Source organism: Strongylocentrotus purpuratus, unplaced genomic scaffold (assembly GCF_000002235.5).
Source record: "Strongylocentrotus purpuratus isolate Spur 01 unplaced genomic scaffold, Spur_5.0 spur5_scaffold_5, whole genome shotgun sequence".
Lineage (NCBI taxonomy): Eukaryota > Metazoa > Echinodermata > Echinoidea > Camarodonta > Strongylocentrotidae > Strongylocentrotus > Strongylocentrotus purpuratus.
This window is the reverse complement of record NW_022145611.1, coordinates 30,058,161-30,080,754: the sequence shown is the minus strand read 5'-3', so window position 1 is coordinate 30,080,754 and position 22,594 is coordinate 30,058,161. Positions and strand designations below refer to the sequence as shown.

Sequence of the window (22,594 nt, the reverse complement as noted above, 5' to 3'; positions counted from 1 at the left end):
CAGTTAAACTGCCCTCATCGGTCAATGAAGCTTAGGATTTTGTGTACGACGAAACTACCGTGGGTTGTGATATAGATTTTTCCACTAAAAAATACGAAAAACAATAAAGAGAGGGCAAGATGTCGAAAGATAGAATAGCCGTGTTTCCATCTCGCATGTAAGTTCTCAATTTTTGTTATTGTAATTTTTTTTATTCAGCTGTCTTTTCGGTAATTCATTTAGATTATGCTGTGTTATTTAGTGTCACTCACCGACTCATATCGCGACTCGGTCTTGTGACCGGGCCGTGCAGTGTGTGCTAGCTTTGAGAGTACGTGAATGAGCCGGGCCGGGGTCTGTGTCCATTCCAACTCCCTGGCCCTGGTTGATCATATGACTCCAGCCAGATTTTGTTTTTTGTTTTTACGGTGCTATTTGGTTACAGTCATTTCAACCTCTAGGATACATGATATATATATATTGCATTAGCTTCGTTTATGCATGTATTTAAAACTACATGTAGATCTATGATGTATCTGCCACCTAGCTATATGATGACCTATCGATAGCTATCTGTAAAATAGCTGCAACAATTAAAAATTTGCAAATATTTTCTGGATAATATGCTACTGCGATTACGACATACCTGGAACTAGTAATACTAGTTCCAGGCCTACGATATGTGCGCTCGGCGTCTAATTATGAAAATTGCTAGATCTAAACAACAAGAACTAGGCCTACAAAGTAAAAGTATATTGAATTAAATTTATTACAAAAATACAATTAAATACACCCCACAAAAGGCACAAGACCACAACTAATCACGGATCCGTTGCGATCTTTCACCATTTGTTGACGATCTTACAGATCTTGACAGATTTTAATCCAATAATTGTAGTAGTGGAATAAATATGTTGCCCCCACAGGACAGACGACAACAGAACTAGAGGGCGCGGTGGGTTGGTCGCTAAAAAAATCCTTCTCATTGGCGACTGGCGAGAGGTAGACCTTAAAACTATGGGATCGAACTTCGGTCAAAGAACTTCTGATAGTGATTAACATGTCAGATTATTTTAGCCAAAGCTGGCAAATACAAATGTACATCATACATGTATGAACGGCATCAGCAAAATAGCCATAACGTTTACGGCTTGTGCACTGAAGCATGTAAGAGCTCTGAGTTCATTGCACCAATTAAACAGTAGCTGATCTTGTTCTACATAGTTCTTTCCTAAGCGCAAAATAGTCATGATTGTCTTCTTGAGTTTTTGTGGGAAACATTGCTGGTGTGGACTCCTTAGGCATAGATCTAGTGGTTGTTAGCAGTTTTTTTAGCACATCATAGAAAATATCTAACACCTGGATAAAGCAATTTTTACGCAAAGTCTTTGCCACTCAACTTATATTATTTTAAAGAAATATTATCCTTTTCTTTCTTTTGAATTGACATGAAAGTCTATTTACAAGAATAAAATACAGCTTTTATGTTCATATATCAAAGCAAGTACAGTTTTATATTCATAAATTGAAAAAAAATCAAGTTTTTATATTTCCATTGTGAGATCTGTTCTGTTCCTGATCATTTGACTGATTTTTATAACTCAAAAAACTTCATTGACCTGTTTTTTTTTTTTTTTTCATTCAGTAACCTGCAGTTTATAGAACCAACTTATGCACTAGGCAAAAACAGTTTACTTTTTTCAAGGATATACATTTTGTTGAGACTCCACCTAATCTTTTGAAGAAAGCCTCCAAATTTAAAAAATGTTTAAAAAAGACACCTCCAATCACTTGCAACCAGTCAGATTTATGCTTCTAGTTTCGTACATGTTAATTTATAAATATTGACATTTTGGTTTCAGCATATATCTTTCCATTAATTTTGAAACAGTTTCAAGTAAAGGAAAAAGATGTACAGTCTGGGTTACAAGCACTCCTCTCCTACCATTAATTTGTCATTAAGTACATGTATATGTGTATCTTATATTATTGATTCTCTTTAACATAACAAACTATTACTGTCAGCCTTTTGTAATGTGATTGTTTTTTGTTTTTATTTACATAAGGGCCCTGACCACCATGAAGATCAGGCTGAAAGGAGCACAGAAGGGCCACAGTCTTCTGAAGAAAAAAGCAGATGCACTGACATTGAAATTCAGACAAATCCTTGGCAAAATTATTGAGGTGAGAAGTACTAATAGTAATAGTAACCCTGCATGCTCTTCATGGGGCCATGGTTATCAAATCATTTGGTTATGGGCTTCAACAGAAATGCACACTTTGATAAAGTATATTGGATTAAGTAAATGTGGATTTGTACACTGTCCATTACTCTGAAATTACTATATCTTTCTTCTACACTTCCCATAGTGATTATTTAATGAGGTGATTATTTTATGTATTTTTATTAAATATTTATGTATACATGTACATGTATGTTGATCTCAGGTGATTTGGTCCTGTGGATTAGTCACCAGACTGTTGATCATAAGGTACAGGGTCAAAATCCCAGCCCAGCACTCATGTCCTTTGACAAGATGTTAAAATTAAATCTACATTTGCCTCTCTCCACCCAGATGTAATTGGGTACCCAATATGTTTGAGCAGTAGTTACTTATGGTAATAAATTCAGGCCCTGGTTTGGAGGAAAAAAACTTATTTCCATGGAGAAAACATTATATTTTTTTCTAAATGGAGAGTAACATACAAAAGCCCTATAAAGAGAACTTTTGACAGTCTGTTTAGTCATTTAGTGATCCTAAAAATTCTACCTGAAAAAAAATTCATGATCAGATTTTCTACAACTTTCATTGACCCACTAATCTTGTTTTTCTTCGTAAAATCAATTTTGATGTTATGATCATTCTCCTCCTAAGTTAACATAACTTTCAGGATACACCAAATCCCTTGTAAATAATCCTATTGGTTTATTCATTTATGATCAAAGACATTTTATGATAAGAACTGTCATAGTGCAGTATGTGACCAAGCAGTAAGAGGGTCTCATGCAAAGTGTGGCTCGGTATTCAACATACCTGACTAATGATATGTACAAGGCTTACTTGAATGACTGCATACAGGAAGTCTGACTGGAATCAGAACAAGAATTGAGAGGAAATAGAGATCCAGGATAGAGAGGATACTCACTGCCATTCACATGTATTGAGATAGAAGCATGTTCATACTTTTTGTAATGGAAGGGAAGAGCATGAAAGACAGATGAAATGAGAGAGAGAGGGGGAGAGGGAGGGGAGGGAGAGAGAGAGAGAGAGAGAGAGAGAGAGGGAGGGGCATGGATTGAAAAAGGGATTACTTGAAAAGCAATATCAGAATGAAAAATACAACCCTTGTATTCATTACATAACATGAGTAATTACAAATGGACAGATTGATATAAAAGACATGTTTCATTTTCAAGGAAAAGATTGATTGGTTGATGCATCGATAAATAGAGACAGAAATATGCCCAGACTGATACATGTTTATTGCTAAAAAGATAAAAGATATGAGAAAGAGAGAGTGAGTGGTGCAAACCGATCTGTGTTATATGAGAAACTTCAAAAGTCTGCAATGGAAGTGTTTACACAGTCACACACCATTACACTAAGATATTTATTATTTCATAATCTCTCTCATTAACTCCTTATATTTCCTTATCTTTACAGAATAAAACATTAATGGGAGAAGCAATGAAGCTTGCATCTCTGTCCCTTGCAGAAGCCAAGTTTGCAATGGGAGATATCAGGTAATTTGAGTTTTATACAACCCCGATCAGATTAGAGCTCATAGTATGATTATTTTCTATTTCATTGTATTGACATTATCTTTAGTTATAGTAAAATTACTTTCTTATCTTTTGGTTGCGCAGATTTTCTCCCTATGGAGAATTAAATGATGTATTTTTGTATAGATGAAAATGGACAGACATGTTAAATAAATACATTTTCACATGACATGCCTCCTTTTTTTTTCTTTTCTTAAAAAAAATGGGATTTAAAGAATAGAAGTTGGAGGATGTAATGTTGTATGGTGAGCAAGAAATCATAAGCAGGGGAAGCTCTTATCCAAAGAAATAAGTATTCCCCTGTTAATGCTATTTTTTCGGCATGAAATGAACATACAAGAATTAGCATTTCCAGATAAGCTCTTTCACTTTAGTTGAATATTATCAACTAAATAAATGTACCATTATCTTTTTGATTTAATGATGACCACTAATTGGAAAATGTATACCGGTAGGCCAACTAACCGCTATTGATTTCAAAGAACCTAATATGTATGGTTTCTAAAATATGATGATTCTCTTTTTGTCTTATTTTCAGTCACAATGTTCTTCAGAATGTAACCAAGGCCCAGACCAAAGTGAGATCTAAGAAAGAGAATGTAGCTGGAGTTAACCTACCAGTCTTTGAACACTACACGGATGGAGCAGATAGTAAGTAGCAATGTGCACTTACCGGTACATGTTAACATTGTTAAGATACTTGGGGTAAACAAATGAAATTGTTTCAATTGTGTCTTAATCATCCCATTTTAAACTAGAAGTTTCAGGCAAAGATTTATTGTTTAAATGTGTTAAAGATTGTAGTTTCTGTGTGTTTAGTAAATATACATGGGGATTCAAAAGCCAAATTTCCAGACAAATCTTATATTTTTTACCATCATTTCCTGCATGTTCATTTGTTTGTGTTTGTCTTTGTTTATATATTTTTTTTTTCTATTGTTATTATCTTGATATCCCAGACAAAAAGCCATCTGGTTGTACAGACATATAACAAAGAAACTTTCTTTATCATGTATATTTCTGGGTTTATCGATATTCCTTTGCAGCCTATGAACTGACCGGTCTCTCTCGTGGAGGGCAGCAGATTGACAGACTAAAGAAGAACTATGCCAAAGCTATTGAGCTCCTTGTTGAGCTTGCCTCCCTCCAGACCTCCTTCATTACTCTGGACGAAGTCATCAAGATCACCAACAGACGTGTCAATGCAATTGAACATGGTACGTACGCAGGATGTACAGTTGGATAAAAGATATTATGAATAGAAGAGGTTTCTTCATCTTTCAGGGTGGACCTTCTCTGTTAGTGTAAGGATAGTGATCAATAGATTATGGACAGTATTATGTGTGTAAAATTTTTATAAGGCGGAACACTATCCAGGATGAAGGATACAAAAATGTACATTTGATGAATGGCATGACTTATATATAAAATATTAAAATCACAAGAAAACATACTATTGAATTGAATATATTGATTCATCTGTCATACAACAAAAAGTCTTTTCCCATTGGTTGAACAATAACAAAGATCATGTAATAGCAGAATTTTACATAACAAAGAAGTGTAAAATGACAAGTATACATTATGTGAACACATTCACAATCCAGAAGAAAATACAAAATAGGTCTCTGGTCCTCCAAAACCATTCCCCTTTGATGTTTTAAGGCCAGTTTTATCAATTTGAATTAGTGATTGTAATTCTCTGCTGAAAGCTTAGATGTAGTTTTTATGTGCCATTCCACCATTGTTGAAGATAATTTTTGACAGAAACTGATCTGAGATCATATGTACCGGTAGATCTCTAACTTGCTTATCTGCCCTTGTACCCTCCATGCAGTCATCATCCCACGCATTGAGAACACCATCTCCTACATCACTACTGAACTTGACGAGCGAGAGAGGGAAGAGTTCTACCGTCTGAAGAAGATCCAGGAAAAGAAGAAGAAGATCAAGGCCAAGGAAGAGCTAAGGAGAAAGCAAAGACAAGCGCAGGGAGACTATGGTGATTCCAGGAATCTAATAGCTGATGATGTAGATGAAGATTTATTGTTTGACTCATAGTGTAATGTTAGGAATAGATAGTTATAGATGGGGAAATATATAATAAAGAAATATATATCTATATACATCAGTCTAGTTCATATGTTGATTATGAGTCGTTTTGTGAAATTCAATTTCTTTCCAAGACATCTCATAAGCATGTATTGGGTTACTGGGAGGAATATATGTCATTTTCCCCCAATTTCGTTTAGATAAAATATTACAAGAACTCATTTGGTGATTATTTGTGTATTTACATGATATATACATGGACAGTTTATGGAATCGGTTTGAAAGTAAAGTGATAGTAAATGGAATTATAGTTATGAGGGAAGGGAATTTATTTGTATGATTTTTATGGCTAGCCTTGTCATGATTCCAATTAGTATCCCTAAAACCTAAAAACATAAAACCATGTGATTTTCTTCTCAGTCAAAGTCTCAAATAGACAGCAACAATGTAATGAACAGTTATTTACAGCTTACTAAATATTTTTGTAACCCAACATACCATAGTTGAACAAATATTGTATTATGTTGTAGACGGACATTCATATCATCAACATTGTACCATTAAAGCACAATTTTGTCAGCTTTAATTTTGTTATGATGTAACTAATGGTCTGTGTAAAAGAATACACATTTGCTCTTATAGCTTTGAATATTGTATTAAACAACTCCTCTTCCATAGTGTATGAATGGCATATTGTGAATTTCATGAAATGGAATTCTAATAATCAATCAATCAATGAAGATGGGGCACTATGTTCATGTGTATGAAAAACAATAGTTTGATTCACTTGTGTACCTATTGCATCATGTATGATACAGAGAAATCGAAGTTTGCTTTTGAATACTGTAGCAAAATCATTTTCTTGGTCTTTAAAAAAGAAAATATTACATGAAAATTCTGTGATGAAGTTTTTACCTGATCTTGCTCGTCCAACGTTGCTAGGTATTGTTGTCCTCATCAGAATATGATCCAGAAAGTCCTTGTGTTGTTAAACGTAGCATGTAAGGCAACTTGTCAAGGATTTCTTTCCTACAGTTTAATCATGTTAATCTGTTGAAAACCAAATCTGTGATAACTCAGGCAGGAATTTATGGTAAATGTATGCAATACCAAATCAAATTGGACTTAGCATGTTAACAATCAAGATTTTGTGTACTGCGCTCATAAAGGCTGTTGGAAATCTAGCTGCCATGTCTCTATTAGTGTAATTTTTACTTGAGTTTGCCAGTAGATTTCATTGTACATTCCATTATGGGTGAGACTTGAGAATCAAAGCCTTGTCCAACCTTTCCAATAATGACAACATAAACTTCCATGATAACTATAGCATTGTCAGTTGGGTTGGATCTATACCAATAACCCATAAACACAATCTATGATTATTTAGAGGTGTAGATTAGAGATCATGGAAAAGTGAGACCAGGCTTTAGTAAAACTAAATCTGTAAGTGTAAGATGTAAACATGTGGACATGTCTTGTTTATGTAAATATACTTGTAAACATGTTTGTCATTATATATTTCTATTTGTGTTTTTAATTCAATGTTCAGTACTGGGTGCTCAATTAGCAGAGTTGACATCTAAAAATGACATCTGCTGTATTAGTATGAAAAGAGCACTTTTCAACAACATAAACACAGGTGTTACCAAGTAAAATACTACCGGTATATGTTTTTTTCTTTTCTTCTTCAGTATTTATGGTCTTGGTATTTAAAGGATGGTCGTGTTTAATAAAAGTCAATGCATGTAAAGGGTTTGGGGGTATATTTCAACAGATTTTTAAAAATCTGCTTTAAATCAGAATAAAGTGACAGTTGTGATAAGTTGAGTTGGGTGCAATATTACCGTTTGTCAATAATTTCTAAGTTTTCAGTTTCAAGAGATTTAAACAAAATAGAAACAGAGTAGGTGCTTCTTATCTCTGACTCGATCAAACAAAATTCTGCCTGTTATTGAATAAAACAAGGAACTACTCTTCTTCTTGTGAATTTACATATGTAGTTTATTACAATATAGAATATCATATATACATCATTGTACATTGTTTATTATGCTTTCCATATTACTCCATTTAGAAATTCCATGTTAAAGAGTTTATGTGAAGCATAATGACTAAAATTGCACTACTTGTGTTAATTATTTGAAAAGTCAGCAATAAAGTGGATTCATGTCTATATACTACAAAAGCATGGTGTTTTTCTGTCTTTTGTAATTGTAATAATAATAATTGTGAACATTTGCCATGCAACATGTCCATAAAATGTGACACTCCTGGGGCAAATATATCTATGAAGTAATTCAAGGAAAAAAGAAAACAAAAAAATATATCAAAATGAATGTTGGTTTTCCCCAACCTTGAGCCCTTAGACAAGTATTAAAATCATACGATACATGGATAATCCTGCAATACTTCCAGTGGTGAAGTGTGGGTCCAGCTATTAGAGAAGTGCGTCGATGTATGCTTCATATTTGATACATGGTCTAAATCAGAAGGGTTTGAAATTGCATGCATAAACAATATCTTGCCCATTTCACAGTGAATCTAATAAAATATTTATTGACAGGAATGTATAGCAGACAATCTTCCCCATGCAGAGTAACAGATAAGTCCATACATTTATATTATCATTATCAATGGCAAGAAAACTTTGGACTTTACATATTTAGTTACTTACATCTCATCACTTTAAAACAACAACATGTAAAGGCACAGTATGACTCGCGAAGTTCATCCCCCCAATTAAATTATCCTTTTTTTAATTTGCATACATGTATATCGACAATTAATAAGTATGTATACAGTTTGAATCTTTGCGATTGTTAATTAAATAACAAATAAATTCATTTCTGATATGCCTCATGAAACATACATAACTTTAAATGTATTTATGAATCACTTCTTTCTAAATCTAAAAACACTTGTACAGTATGTATGATAAAAGCTAATTTCAAAACTGATGAAATTAAATTACACTATTAGCCTATTTTTCTGAAGTCAGAGGCCTCATATTTCTTGTTTTATTTCATTCTCTACCATGTAAATAATTTCAAGTAAAAAATACAAAATATGCTTTAGCAAATACAGACTGCTTTTAGATTTCTAGTACATAAATACAATGGTATTTGAGGTAATTTATTCTAGTAGCAGTACTTGTTCAACAATACCTGAAGCAATAACAATAAAAACACATAGTTTGCTCTACTTATGAAATATACATGCTAAGTACAATGCATTGTGCCACAAACATTGTTTAAATGAGCTTAATTGAAACTTTCTACCAAAGTAGAGTGTTACAAATCATAATGCAGTCAATGTAACCATGAACGCTTGCTTATAACACAGCCACACCGACGAGATCAACAACAAACCGAACAAAACATTACCGTACCTGGTTTGCTAAGCAAACATTGAAAGAGCCATTTTTGTTATTTAAAGCTACCATAAAACCCATATTAACTTAACATGTTGCAGATGCCACGTTTCCTTTATTTGGTACGGATGGTTGTGAGACAAAAGTCTCTTATGTTATTTTAAGATGGCAAGGAAATGCCGCCGCAGATATTGAATTGTTGGATCGTCATGGTTGCAGAGATACCAGAAATGCCACTTATCTGCTTGATTAATTCAGCTAATATCTGACTATACAATTCCAAAGCCATGTTTCTGCATTCTGGTATCTCTGAGTCTTTGAAGATCCATTACCCATAGTGGCCAAGAATATTGGTTTGAAGATGGTTTGTAGTTAGTCTGGCTGTGTGACTGAGATATTAAGTTTGTCCTTGATATGCTATCCTCTTTGTACCATCTTCCTTGGGGTGGATGACTACAGGGTGGAAACATCTGATGATATTTTAGTCATCCTGAAAAGAAATGGGAGAAGAAGAAAAAACAGCCATTGGTCTATAGTCAACAGAATTTCATCACTTAACATTCATGAGAACAAAATTCGCATATAATTATGAATTTTCACTTTAAAAAACCCCTACATCCAGTGCACAGTATATCTATTGTAACTTGTGCACCTTTGAATACGATTTTGCCAGTGACATTTTCAATTAAAATGGTACCGGTACTTCACATTATTCTCCTTTCTTATCTGTCCATTTATAATGCACACCCAACAAAAGTTTTCAACCACACAAGTGTACCAGACCTAACCATGTCATATCCTACATTCAGCATTATTATACCACAGCAATTGAATACATGTTACCATCTCTGATTATTTAATTCTCATCTGATTTAATTCCCAATTGAATTGTATTTGTACAGTGAATGAACAGAGGTTTATTTGGTTGAAGATTAGGTTAATAAGTACTGTAAAACTAAAAACAAGGAGGACCTAAGACTATAATATAAACTGCTTACCAGTATATTAACTTTTACAAATTGCAAATATACCTCTTGTTATGATTCATTCTAACAATGATTATTAACTGCATTAAATTTGCATGAAACTTGACCACCAGTGTAATTTCAAAGTTTCTGGCTTTGAAAAGTATATAAATCTAATTATCATGTTGTGATTTACGTTGTGATATATTCGTTTGTCTAATTTTGTTACACTTTATTCATAATGACTGTCCAATTAGTTGTAAATATTGTGATTCTGTTATATTCAATAAAACATGTTTAAAAAAAGTATTGTATAAATCTTACCCATTCATCATCCCCAGCTCCTTCATTCTCCTCCTGCCCTGGTTTGGGGTTGGGTGGGTCCTGTGATGACTTGATGGTCATGATCTTGTCTGTCCAGGATTCCCCCAGTTGACCCGACCCAGCCATGTTGGTCATCTCCTTGGAGCTTGTGTCAAGCTTTCCTACTGAGTCTATTAACAATGGGAGCAAGAATTCAAGAATTGCACTGAATTACAATCAGAATTTTGTGATTTAATTACACAACATTTATAACATTTTCACAAATATCAAGAATGTGATGCTATTGCACATTGGATCTATTTACTATAGTTCTCTATAGTCATGCTGGTATATTACATGTCAATAGGGGCTATCAGCATTCAAACATGAGTCATTTGTAATCTACAAAAAATATGTCAAAATCTCAAGCCTTCAGATGCAATGATTCATAAAATAGGTTCTGCTGTACAACCCATATATATATACCGGTATATGTATAAACTGTGACCCATTCAAATTCCCTGCTTCTCTTAAACCGTGAGTTTGTGTACTGGTATTTGTCATTATTTCAAGTCTGGTAAAACAAATATATATGTCTGTGTTTTCAAATTGAGACAATCAAGTCAGCATTATTGATTTTGAAAGTGCAGCATTTTTCTGTTTAAACTGTGGAGGTTCGAGGCCAACTCCTAAACATAGAATCTCCGTAGCTCAAATGTTTACCAATGAAAGGTCCATCTCCTTTAGTCCTGAGCATGATGACATCACCATCTTCAAATTCCACATCCTTTAGTTCCAGCTCTGTCATCCAGAATGCAAGGCATCCCTCAGGGGTGTGTCTTTGGGTCAAACTGGTCAGAGATGGTTTGTTGACCAGTGCAGACAGCTGGGATTGAGTGAGGCGGTCAGTCTGCCCTTTGGCCTCAACCTCTTTAAAATCATACAGGGTAAGGTTTGTCAGTGTGGTCAAATTCAGCTTTACATAAAATGCAATAAGACATGAATAGATGGGTTAGGACAAAGGTGAGTGGGTCAACCATGTACTAATTCTATTGAAAAAATAAGGCGCCCCAATAATGAATGACAAGAAGAAGTCGAGAACAAGTATTTACTATCATCAAAAAACAAAATTTGATCATAATACTGTTGAATATGATTATTAATGTAGTCATGCACATAAGTGCACACTGTAGCAGACAAGCATAATGAAGGTTAAAACAAATTGTGATTTTTTATTTTTTTTATGGAAGTAAACACATCATAAAGAATGACATCATAAAGAATGACAACTAGAGAAACGGAACTGAAATAATTCAAAATATATGAATCTCGCAGGGAGAAAGAGACATTAAAGGAAAGTAAGATTAAGATAGACTGAGAGAGAGAAGAGAAGAGAGAAAAGTGAGAGAGGAATGAGGAAAGGGATAGAATGAAAGTCACAGAGGAGGAAAGGGGGAGGAAAAGGAAGACAAGAGGGAAGAAAAAGTAGGGAAAGAGAGAGAGAGAAAATGGGATAAGGAAGGGGAGGATGGGAGAAGAAGACACTTACTGTATGATGACATGAGATAGCCAGTATTGACCTTCTGTGTGGCATCCATGTTGGATTCAATCTCTTCACCTTTACTATTAAATTGTCTTCTATGAGCAATTTTCACTCTCACATGTAAAACAAAGTATCGACTCTGAAAAGAAAATATAAATAATGCAGAGTTGTTTCATTTTCAATAGAAAAAACTTATTAATAATAATTGCCACACATTACTTGGTAAATGTCATATATTTACTCTGTTATGTCGCAAATCAATTCATAACTGAACAATACATTCATATTGAATGAATTTGTGAATGAAATAAAATATGCTCATATCCTTGAAAACAAATAATTCTTAACTCATTCTATTTCTTTTATTGTGTCATTACAATCAATGTCTAAAATTAAGTGAACAAAAATGATAACTTTAAAGTCTCTATACCAAGCTCGTTTTTGTAGCAACAAACAAACTTAAATTACAAACTTAAACAGTTTTATGACTGATGTAAAATAAGCTTATCACTAAAAACTGGCTGTCATTTTACCACAAATTATTCTATGATCAGTACTTAAGCTTATCAACACACTTTCTATATTTCATAATGAAACTTGAAAGCCAAACCACATCTTGTACTTACTTTGTTTTGTTTAGAGTCTGTGATGACATGCCTGGATCTTGAATCAATCTTGCCTTCCAGTATAGCTCCAGATCCACTGCAAATTTATAAGAAACAAATTCTTTACCTTTCTTTCTTTCTTTCATTGATTTATTTTCATTTCATTCATTTTCCACATTTCAAAAGATTTACATGATATACATCATAATTATTTAACACATTAATTACATGATACAAATTAGGAAGAAAAAAATGAAAAAAAATCAACTAGATCAAAAGCAGAAATACAGAATATTAACATTAGACTACAAACAAATTAATGTCAATGTGGGGATTACAAACAGTGATAAACTTAAACAATACATAATGCCATAATTTGTATTAATAAATGTGTAATTTATATTGGAAAAGAAGACATAACAAAGCAAATTATTTCAATAAATAAATAGACTAATAATCTACAATTCAGTTGAGGTAAATGAATTAACGGAAGTAGATCATCTAGGCTATTTAAATATCACTACACTAGGTCTAGACTATTAACATATGGCTCAAAAATCACAATACTACAACTTTCAGTAATGACCATTTCAGAATGAACATGATCATGAAATACATCATTAGCATATAGACTTAAATACTAATCTGATAATAAAGAGAACAGTGTAGACATACATTCAATTTACTAACATGATTTGATTAATGTGGGACTAGCTTTGACAATTATAACTTTTATTTTTAAGTCGCTGCAGCTGCCCAGATGATGTTAAATAAAACATGGTAATCTGTCGACTTGTAGAGCATTACCTTTGAAATTGCTGTGGATTCCAGTTCCCAGTCTGATTCTGTACTGGAACTGACTGAAGCGGCTTGTTGTCATAAATTCGAGACATATTCAACGCAGTTTGTCCACTCAGCCGCAGTTTTGACAGTGAAGCTACTAGCTGCTGTCTGAAGGACGGAAGGACCCACCCGGCTGGACCCGGGGGATTTCTCCGAGGGTACCCGTTGAAACCCAGGAAGTACGCGGTAACTCTTCACATTCTATAAACGTTGGTCGAGGGGGCGTGGTCTAGGGAATCCTAGGTTTTAGGGAGCGCGCGGTGGTGCGCTTCAGCATCGTACCGTCTGCATCATTGATGCATCCTTGTTAGGATGAGAGAGGATTCAGAATAGTTACAGTGGAGACTATTTACTAACCCCATTCTAGCCTTTCAGTCTCAAATGACCACCATGGTGAAGTAAATGAGTACCTGGTATGATTATTCCTTGAAATTTAGTGGGAAAATAACGACCATTAGTTGTCGATTCGACTTAAGTTAGTGATTGCAATCCTAAGTAATAGTCTGAATTTCAGACCTTTTTACCGAATGGTCGTACGTTTTGTGCTGCACAAAGATTCAATCAGTTTAGCCATTACATGTAGTGGGTTATTGATGTGGACAAATGCGCATGTACCTGTTGCAGCTCATTTTATGTATGTTATTACCAAAGAAAAATATACCAATAAGTCACTCAATAGACGATAGTGTCTGACAGTGAAGTCTAGAAGGTAAACGGGTTCCCTTGCATAATTTAAATACTAGAATAGTGCTAATTTTTTAAATTTCACAGATAGGACATATTTATAATTCCTGCAAATTAGTTCTACAGAATTTGATGTTGGCTGCAAAAGGGAGATGGTATCTTTAAGAGAAACTTCATCATCGCACCAATTGCAAATTCGTCGCCGATTGATAATTACAACTTCTTCCGACGCATCCATTGGAGCTTCGTCATCACATCAAGAGAAATTTATGTAAATTTCGTCATCGAACGAACTTCAACTTCTTTACTGCATCAAAAACAATTTTGTTACCAAATTCACAAAATATTTTTAAAAATTCGTCACCAGAACGTCATCATCGCACCAACAAAAACTTCATCACCGTACCAACAACTTCGTCTCCACAATAATAACAACCCCAAACAGAAGTTTCGTCACCACACCTGGTGGCGGATCAATAGGAACATACATGGAATTATTGTCTTCATAATTCCTTACTAAAGGTAAAAACAAAACACAAAAGAAGAAAAAAGCCCCACATATTTCACAAAATAATAATGGCAAGAGATCACAGTTTTGTTACTTTTATTCATGATTTTAATGTAAAAAGGAAATATTGTCTTTTGTCCGATCCATATCATTAGAGTTTCTTCAACTTCACTACCTATCCAATATTTCAGATGATTCATTTTCCTCTTGAAGAATATAAAGTATTCAGCTCTTGTTGTCTTTTCCCCTATCCTTTCTCGCCTTCATCTATAGATAGCCATATTTTTTTAAATAAGTTTGATCCTAAATGTTGTTTGTTGAAAGTCCGGTATTTTTAAAGTTCAATACATTTGTTGTTGTTTTTTCCTCTCTAAAGGAAACAAAAATGTCTACAATCAACAGTAAATTTGGGGTAATCCATTTCATGAGTTGTTTGTCATTCACCCCACCAAGGTCCATTATTCTCACTTTAATACAGTTCTGCATTTTTCTACGCTCCAGTCTCTATACATGATCATTTTTTTTTCTTTTCATGTAATTCATTGAATATTTTTGTCGATAACCTTTTTTCACCAAACCCAAAGTTAGTTATTATCCATGTTAAATGTCAGTAAATTTCACGTCCACGAAACATATCTCCGATCCATGCTGCATTGGTGTTCGTTCAAAGAATTGTTGATATCAATTTCAGTTTGACAAGTCAGAGTTTATCCAGATACCAAACGAGAAATAAACATAAACTTGTTATTCTCTTGGTCAATATATAGACCGAAATCGGAAGTCCTTCTAATATCATTTTCTTTCAGTTTGCTCTAAGAAATTTGAACTTGATTAAGCCACTCGCTCTCCATCACCTCTCCTAGTGTAAGCCTGGCCTTAGGGGATATGGTCAGCATGCTTCTGATCAGGTCCCGGCACTCGTCTCTGACGGCAGTGTTCTTGCTGGCGTCAAAGTGTGCTCCTGAATACTGCTGGTGTAGAATTTTCTTGATGTTCTTGACGTCATCTCCGAAGGGCATGCATCCAACAACTAGGATGTAGATGACCACGCCCAAAGCCCACACGTCACTCTTTAAAGGACAATAAGGCACGGAGCGGATGATCTCAGGAGCAGCATAAGCCGCAGATCCACAGAAGGTCTTGCTTAGGCTACCCTTCCCGACTGACCTCACGAAGCCGAAGTCAGTGAGTTTGATGTTGTTGCAGCGATCAAGCAGAAGGTTTTCACACTTTACGTCGCGATGTACCACGTCCATCCCATGCATGTAGAGAAGAGCTCTTCCAGTCTGGAGAGACCATTTTCTCGCAAGAACCTCGGGGACGGCACCCTTGGTGACCGTGCGGATATACTCCAAAACATCACCAGATTCCGCTAATTCTAAAACCATATAAACTTTTTGATTTTGTTCAAACCACTCATAGGTGCGGAGAACATTAGGATGCTGAAGCTGACGAATGACGGCCAGTTCTCTAGGGAGAAAATGATCTTGGTAATCGCGAGGTGCTCGTCTTCGGTCAATGATCTTGACGGCGACACGCTTACGGGTTGTCTTGTGCACGGCCATTCGTACCTTGGAGTAGCTACCAGAGCCGAGTTTGTGTGCCAGACAGAATCCATGGCTTAACATCACAGTGCCATCATTAACAGCATTGTTCGGAGAAGCTCGTTCTGGTGTGACGGCTCCTGCTGGTTGGGATGTTTGATTTTTACCAATAGATCGGATTTTCAAACCAAGGGATTTTACTGAACTCTGCATTATGGTTTCATTTACTTTTTTTTTCCTTTTCTTGAAATATCTGATTATTTACCTCTTGATTCAGTCAAGTTCAGCATGCTAATGTTTGATTATTAACTATGTGGTAACCAATATGTGGCAGAAGAGAAATAAATCATTTTTACGTCATAAAGGCGATGCGCGTAACCATTTTGTAGATGCGCCCGATGGCAATAATATAGGTCACATCGATGGGGTCATATATAGCCGCTCATAAAAAATATCCATTGTTGCGTCATGATAATGATTGCGCGTAACCAATATATAGGTCACCTCAATGGGGTCATGACTTCGCTCAGGCAGTCAGCTTGTAAAATGTGCTTTGTTACGTCATAAAGCCGTTTGCGCGTTATCCGTTTGTGGTGCGCTTCACATCTTGGTAACGAGTCAAATCAATGGGTCATATATTGCGTAGCCAGCACGACAGCCATGATGAATTTTCAAAGATGATTGTAAATTAGGGTTCTACTACTGCCGATTGATTGTGTTTATAATATGATAACGAAAATTATTATTCCTATTGTAATTCGGATAAAAGCTGATAAAGTGGTTACTGAAATTGTTGCCATAATTTTCCCGCCTTAGGAGAATAAGTTTGATGAAACTAATCCGACAGGGAAGACTAAATACCATAATTAGGAAGGACAACAGTTATATAGTTCATTAAAATGTCCATGAGTGCAAATTGGAGAAACATGTGAAATATGTACATTCATATATATATATATATATATATATTGCATGGATCAACAGTTTACATGGTATAATCATGACCATCACGGTGGTAAACACTGGATTACGATCATTATACATTTGCTATATTATTGTAAATAATACAGAAGCATACAGAGGTATGACACAATATCAGCTTAATTCTTGAGAGATTGCCACACCTTATCATCTAACGATATATTTTTTAAACTGGTAGAAGAAGAGAAAAAAACTAAAGCTTCTACTACTACTAGGCTAAGCTACTATTGAACTACTACTAAACAACTATTAGATTAAAACTAAATTCAACAAATTAAATAACTGAAACATGGCCGTAATCAGTACAGTAATAAAGTTATATTTGCAAGTTTTAAATAAAAATATTAGATAAAGTCAAGAAAATTAAAGAAAAGAAGAATGAGAAAAAATAGAATGGAATAGAATAGCCCTAATATTTAATATCCAAAAATTAACATAAACATGCAACAAAAATATGAAGAAAAGAAAAGATATGAAAAGCTTCTATTATTAGAAATTATGAAGATAATCTTGTAGTGATAAAACGAAATACAATAATGAATGTGATAAGGTAATTACATCTTTGAGAATAGCAGTTGCTTAGCTGCTCTTTTGAAGGAATGCACAGTCAATACATTTTGAATGTCAGTAGGTAGAAGGAAAAAAACGGTGATAAATAACTGCTTTATCGTCATTTTCGTGAATATACAGCGTTAATATTCCCAATTATAGTGTGAATATAATATCAAATTGGAATTATTATTAGTAAGGTATCTACGGGGAAGGGGGTAAATGGATTTGCCGTATGTAATTCACTAAACAATGAAAACCTAAAAATAGCTGCATATGAATAAAACTCAAATTTGATAATTTGTTTCTGTTTGTTTAATGAGCGTGGAGGACAGAGGAAATAAAAACCAAATAACTTTCCTTGTCAAGTTGAAAGAAACAAAGAGAGGTAGAGACTCGGAGGGGGTGAGAGGAGATAAAAAGCTATGTTGAAAGGGGTATGTAATAGGGAGATATAATTTTTTATTTAAACAAAGGGGGAGATAGTGGATATGGGAAGAGAGGGAGAGAGAGAGAGAGAGAGGGGGGGGGAGAGAGAGAGAGAGAGAGGTGGAGCATAATGTTTTTGTGTTAGCCAACTATGTGTCTCAACAAATAAGAAGTTGTCTCCATCCAACTTTCACCCTTTCAAGGAAATAGTTATTATGGTAAATCCTCTTTTATATAATAAAGGATGAAAAAGCGGCAGATATAAATAAAATAAGAATAGTGGATAAGTATGTGAAACAAAGTGAATTAACAGACGGAATGTTATTGTTCTGTTTTTTTAATAAATATTCTACAAACTAGTTGAACCTTTACTGAGTCGAAAAGCTGTCCAGAGGAAAAGCACAAGAACTTTTTCAAGAAAAAAAATATATTCAAGAACCAAAAATACCAATATAATATGACATACGATATGGGTCTTGAAATAACTAATACAAAATATACATATTCAAACAATTAAAACATCTTCTATATAGACACACATTTGTGATTATTAGTTCTGGGCTTTTTCATAGTTGTAATCAGTCAAAATCAAAATCAAGACTTCAATCGAACGCAAGTCAATGCATCATCATTATAACTAAGAGATAGATATGTAAGGTTAATGGCTGTCATTCGTTGACGTCATGCGTCAAGCGCCTATAGCTAGACAAGGCGCATGCGCGTTGCCATACGCGAATATATGTACGTACGTACTCATTCACAAAATGAAACAAGTTAGAATGCTGACATATTCGCATAAGTTGCAACGAAAGGGAAACGCAGCCATAAAAGACACATCAGGCGAAAAATTCACGACTTAGTGCAATCAAGTTTTCAACAACCTGTCTTAATAAGTCAGAAAAAAGGGCCGACATTTCTTTTTTAACTCACAAAGCTCCAAAAAATAATCTTGGGAACAAATTATTAAAAAATAAATATATGAAAAGAGAAAAAAATATGTTATCACCACAAACTAAGATGGGAACAACGCCTCCGACGCCTTCGACGCCTGATCCAACAAGAAACATGGCTGGCACGACGTCGGTTCGTAGAGTTATCAACGAAGAAGTCATGTTAAACAAGAAGGGGTATACCCTGGGGTTGATGTTAGGGGAGGGGTCGTATGCCGCCGTCTACTCCTGCCAACTGAGCAACAACAGAGGAAAGTGTGCCATTAAAATAATCAACAGAAAAAAGGCACCGAAGGATTTTCTGGAGAAGTTTCTTCCGCGAGAAATCAAAATCCTGAGTAAAGTACAGCACAGAAATATTGTCAAATGTTTTGAAATATTTGATACTGGTACCAAGGTAAGTCATTCCATTCGTTTGTCGGCCTATAGCTACATGTAACAGGTATTGCTCTATGCATTAATGATCTTTTCTAACAGGGAGGGATAGAAGGAGGCGGGGAGCGTGGGGGGGGGGGGGGGACTAGTTTGATTCTTCTTGATATCTTTAACAAAAAACTATAATAACACTGACTTCTTTAAACAAACAAAAAATCAGTACAGAATTGCTTCCGATTTAAAGAAAATAAATACATCTTTGAAGCCGATCAAACTTTAAAGATGCCGATTGACATGATATTAACAGTAATTGCGGAATTTAAGCCTTAAATAGGGCCTGTAGTGTGGTGGATTTGAATTCGATGTAATAATTTGTCAACTATATTTCTATATTTAATTAAAAATCAATTACAAATTTGACAAATTATATATACAAATATAATTATGTTTAAAATCTGTTAGGTTTACATGGTGCTCGAGTTAGCGGGACATGGTGATATGTTGGAATACATTAAACTTCGACGGTCGTTAACCGAAGAAAAGGCGCGGGCATTTTTCCGTCAAATGGTGGATGGAATTGCTTACCTCCACAGTTTGAATGCAGTACACAGGTCAGTAGACATATACAAATTTGTATTTAAATCTATCTTGAAGAGTGAATAATATGTCATTTACATGTATGTATGGTTCTAGTCAAATGAGCATCAACCTAAACCAGCTAGCTCGTAATCAGTATGATTGAATTCTGTTAATATTTAACGGTGGTCGGATGGTGATGATCAAAATTATCATATGATGAAGATCATTTTTATGATGACGGTGGTGGTGGTGGTGGTGGTGGTGGTGGTGGTGGTGGTGGAGATGTATGACAATGGTTATATTATGTGATGTTATTCACCGATAGTGATATTCATGAGGTGAAAGTGACAATAGACATAACATGAATAATGATCTTAAAGTTTTTTTGTAGGGCCTTTATCTCTAGAAACTATAACGCCAATAAAATGTATCCTGTAGGTTTAGTTATGAATTATTACTTTATTAATGTTTGTATTTTATTTCATTGATTTATCGTTCATCTTTTTTATTTGTCCTTTCAGTCATATCACTGTGCCAGCTTGAAGATTAACACCCCTCTATAGTTATCTTATACATTGGTTAGGGATCATACTAATCATGATTATAATTATGACAATGTTTAAGGCATTTACAACATCTATTCCCATGTTCCTCTACACTTTACTTCTTCTTCGCCATACTTATATATTGTCCCTCTCTTATTGGCGGGTGTTTACTATCGATATTGCACTTCGGGTTTTGTTGAATAGTATATATTACATACTCGCGATTTCTCAAGTTATGTGACCATGAATTCAATCGATATTTTGTATTCTTATTGATTTCTTTTGAAGGGACTTGAAATGTGAAAATATTCTGCTGGACGCATCAAACACCATCAAAATATCTGACTTTGGTTTCGCGCGTTATATGGAGCCAAAAGATCTCAGCAAGACCTACTGCGGGAGTGCTGCTTATGCTGCCCCAGAAATATTGAAAGGAAACATGTATAATGGTAAGTTATTCTCCAAAATAAACGCAATATTCATTTTCCGTGATAAAACCTAAAATCCTGATAAAGTTTAAAGAATAGACTGATTCAAAGTACCCATATGTGAGCAGTGATTTGTAAATCTCCATCTTAGTTTCATGGATCGAGGAATCTTATCGTCCTGTATTATCAAAGCAGTAACTTACTAATATTTACATGTATCTACAGTATGGTTTTACCCCCTTCTGGATGTTGATAGAGATATAACGACAGTTCATGCTTAAAATATACATAAAAAGAACTATGTTAAAGTATGAAGCATGCGGCCAACTAAAAATGATGAAACAGATTTGATGTCGTTCTAAAAGTATCTGATTCTGAAAGAAGAGAATTAGTCCCTTAAAGTAACTTACATGAATGAATGTTCCTATTCTTTATCAATACTTGTTCAGCTTAGTATACGTCACTTTCTAATTACCGTTCAATTAGTAAGAACCATCTTTAAATCGACTTGAAAATGCACTTGTATACTTTCAGGTAAGGCATACGACGTATGGAGTTTGGGTATTATTCTCTACATTATGGTATGTGGTACAATGCCCTTCGATGATTCTAACATCAAACGGATGATCAAGGACCAAATGGATCAGCGGCTCTGCTTCACGAAAAGGAAAGAACTCACCCTACTCTTTAAAGATATCGTTCTGGCTATTCTCCAACCATCGGCAGAGAGGAGGTGAGAATATGAGAGCAAGTTGTATGAGAGAGAAGGAGAGAAAGAGAGAATCATAGCCGATGACATAGGTTAGAAATAGGGTGTGTGCATTTTTACCCCTCATTTAAGACATGAACGATACTGTATGTCAAAGCTTTTAGAATCATTTTTTGTAGAACTTTGTTTGTTTTAGTGGGTGGGGGGGGGGGGGGGTGAGGCGATTGTTCTGACAAATTGAAGGGAAGACCTTCACACCAGCCAATACAGTGAATTTCGCCACAAAATGTACCAACACATGTCAAAATAACCATGATTGGTTGAACTGGGGTGAAAATATTGATAACAATCATTATTCATGAATTTGGTTTGTTTGAATATCAATATGCAGGCTGAAAGTAAATGATATCCTAAACCATCCATGGATGCAAGACGGATGCAACTTCAAGCAAACCCCACCCTCCAGCCAAGCTGGCACATCACGCTCTTCTAATGCCTCTTCCAACCGTCGGAGTCCTCCAGCACATCCCCCAACTCCAACCCCTGCAACCAGCAACCTAGTGGAAAGTAACCGCGTCAGCGGTAACAACAACGCAACAACGCGGTCAACGCCACCGCTGCGGGAAGACCGATCTACGGAATCGACAAGTCGCTTTACGCAGAATTTGACACGACGCAGCAAGAAGATCGAGCCGGGTGCGTCAGCCGTGGCGTCTGCAAGTCAAGATAGTATACATTCACCAATGCCTTCAAGAACCACCGATGTCGGGAGGAACACTCCAAGGGACGGTCATCGAGAACGGGCAAGACAAGGAAATACAGCAACCAGGCAGACCAGAAATGCACCTTGATCCAAACAACTTCCAAAA

General features: G+C 35.1%; 4 protein-coding genes across 4 annotated transcripts; 2 read left to right on the top strand and 2 right to left on the bottom strand.

Annotated features, from left to right (window-relative positions):
- Positions 1–26: 26 nt before the first annotated feature.
- Positions 27–8,000, top strand: LOC581267 (V-type proton ATPase subunit D). Its single transcript, XM_781278.5, has 6 exons — positions 27–157; positions 2,046–2,163; positions 3,645–3,724; positions 4,302–4,414; positions 4,810–4,980; positions 5,601–8,000. The coding sequence occupies exons 1-6, from the start codon at positions 120–122 to the stop codon at positions 5,822–5,824; spliced, it is 744 nt and encodes a 247-aa protein (XP_786371.2). The 5' UTR covers positions 27–119; the 3' UTR covers positions 5,825–8,000.
- On the bottom strand, positions 7,799–13,630 carry LOC582858 (arpin). Its single transcript, XM_782796.5, has 6 exons — positions 13,409–13,630; positions 12,623–12,698; positions 12,003–12,135; positions 11,177–11,383; positions 10,475–10,644; positions 7,799–9,675 (listed from the first exon to the last, which is right to left on the bottom strand). The coding sequence occupies exons 1-6, from the start codon at positions 13,492–13,494 to the stop codon at positions 9,667–9,669; spliced, it is 681 nt and encodes a 226-aa protein (XP_787889.3). The 5' UTR covers positions 13,495–13,630; the 3' UTR covers positions 7,799–9,666.
- A 1,523-nt stretch (positions 13,631–15,153) lies between these two features.
- On the bottom strand, positions 15,154–16,459 carry LOC582834 (testis-specific serine/threonine-protein kinase 1-like). The gene has a single exon (XM_782772.4). It carries the CDS (start codon positions 16,391–16,393, stop codon positions 15,449–15,451), a length of 945 nt encoding a protein of 314 aa, XP_787865.3. The 5' UTR covers positions 16,394–16,459; the 3' UTR covers positions 15,154–15,448.
- Positions 16,460–19,184: 2,725 nt separating this feature from the next.
- LOC582803 (testis-specific serine/threonine-protein kinase 1-like) lies at positions 19,185–22,576 on the top strand. The gene is made up of 5 exons (XM_782741.3): positions 19,185–19,486; positions 19,927–20,075; positions 20,877–21,037; positions 21,551–21,749; positions 22,117–22,576. Exons 1-5 carry the CDS (start codon positions 19,205–19,207, stop codon positions 22,574–22,576), a joined length of 1,251 nt encoding a protein of 416 aa, XP_787834.3. The 5' UTR covers positions 19,185–19,204.
- The last annotated feature ends 18 nt before the right edge of the window (positions 22,577–22,594 follow it).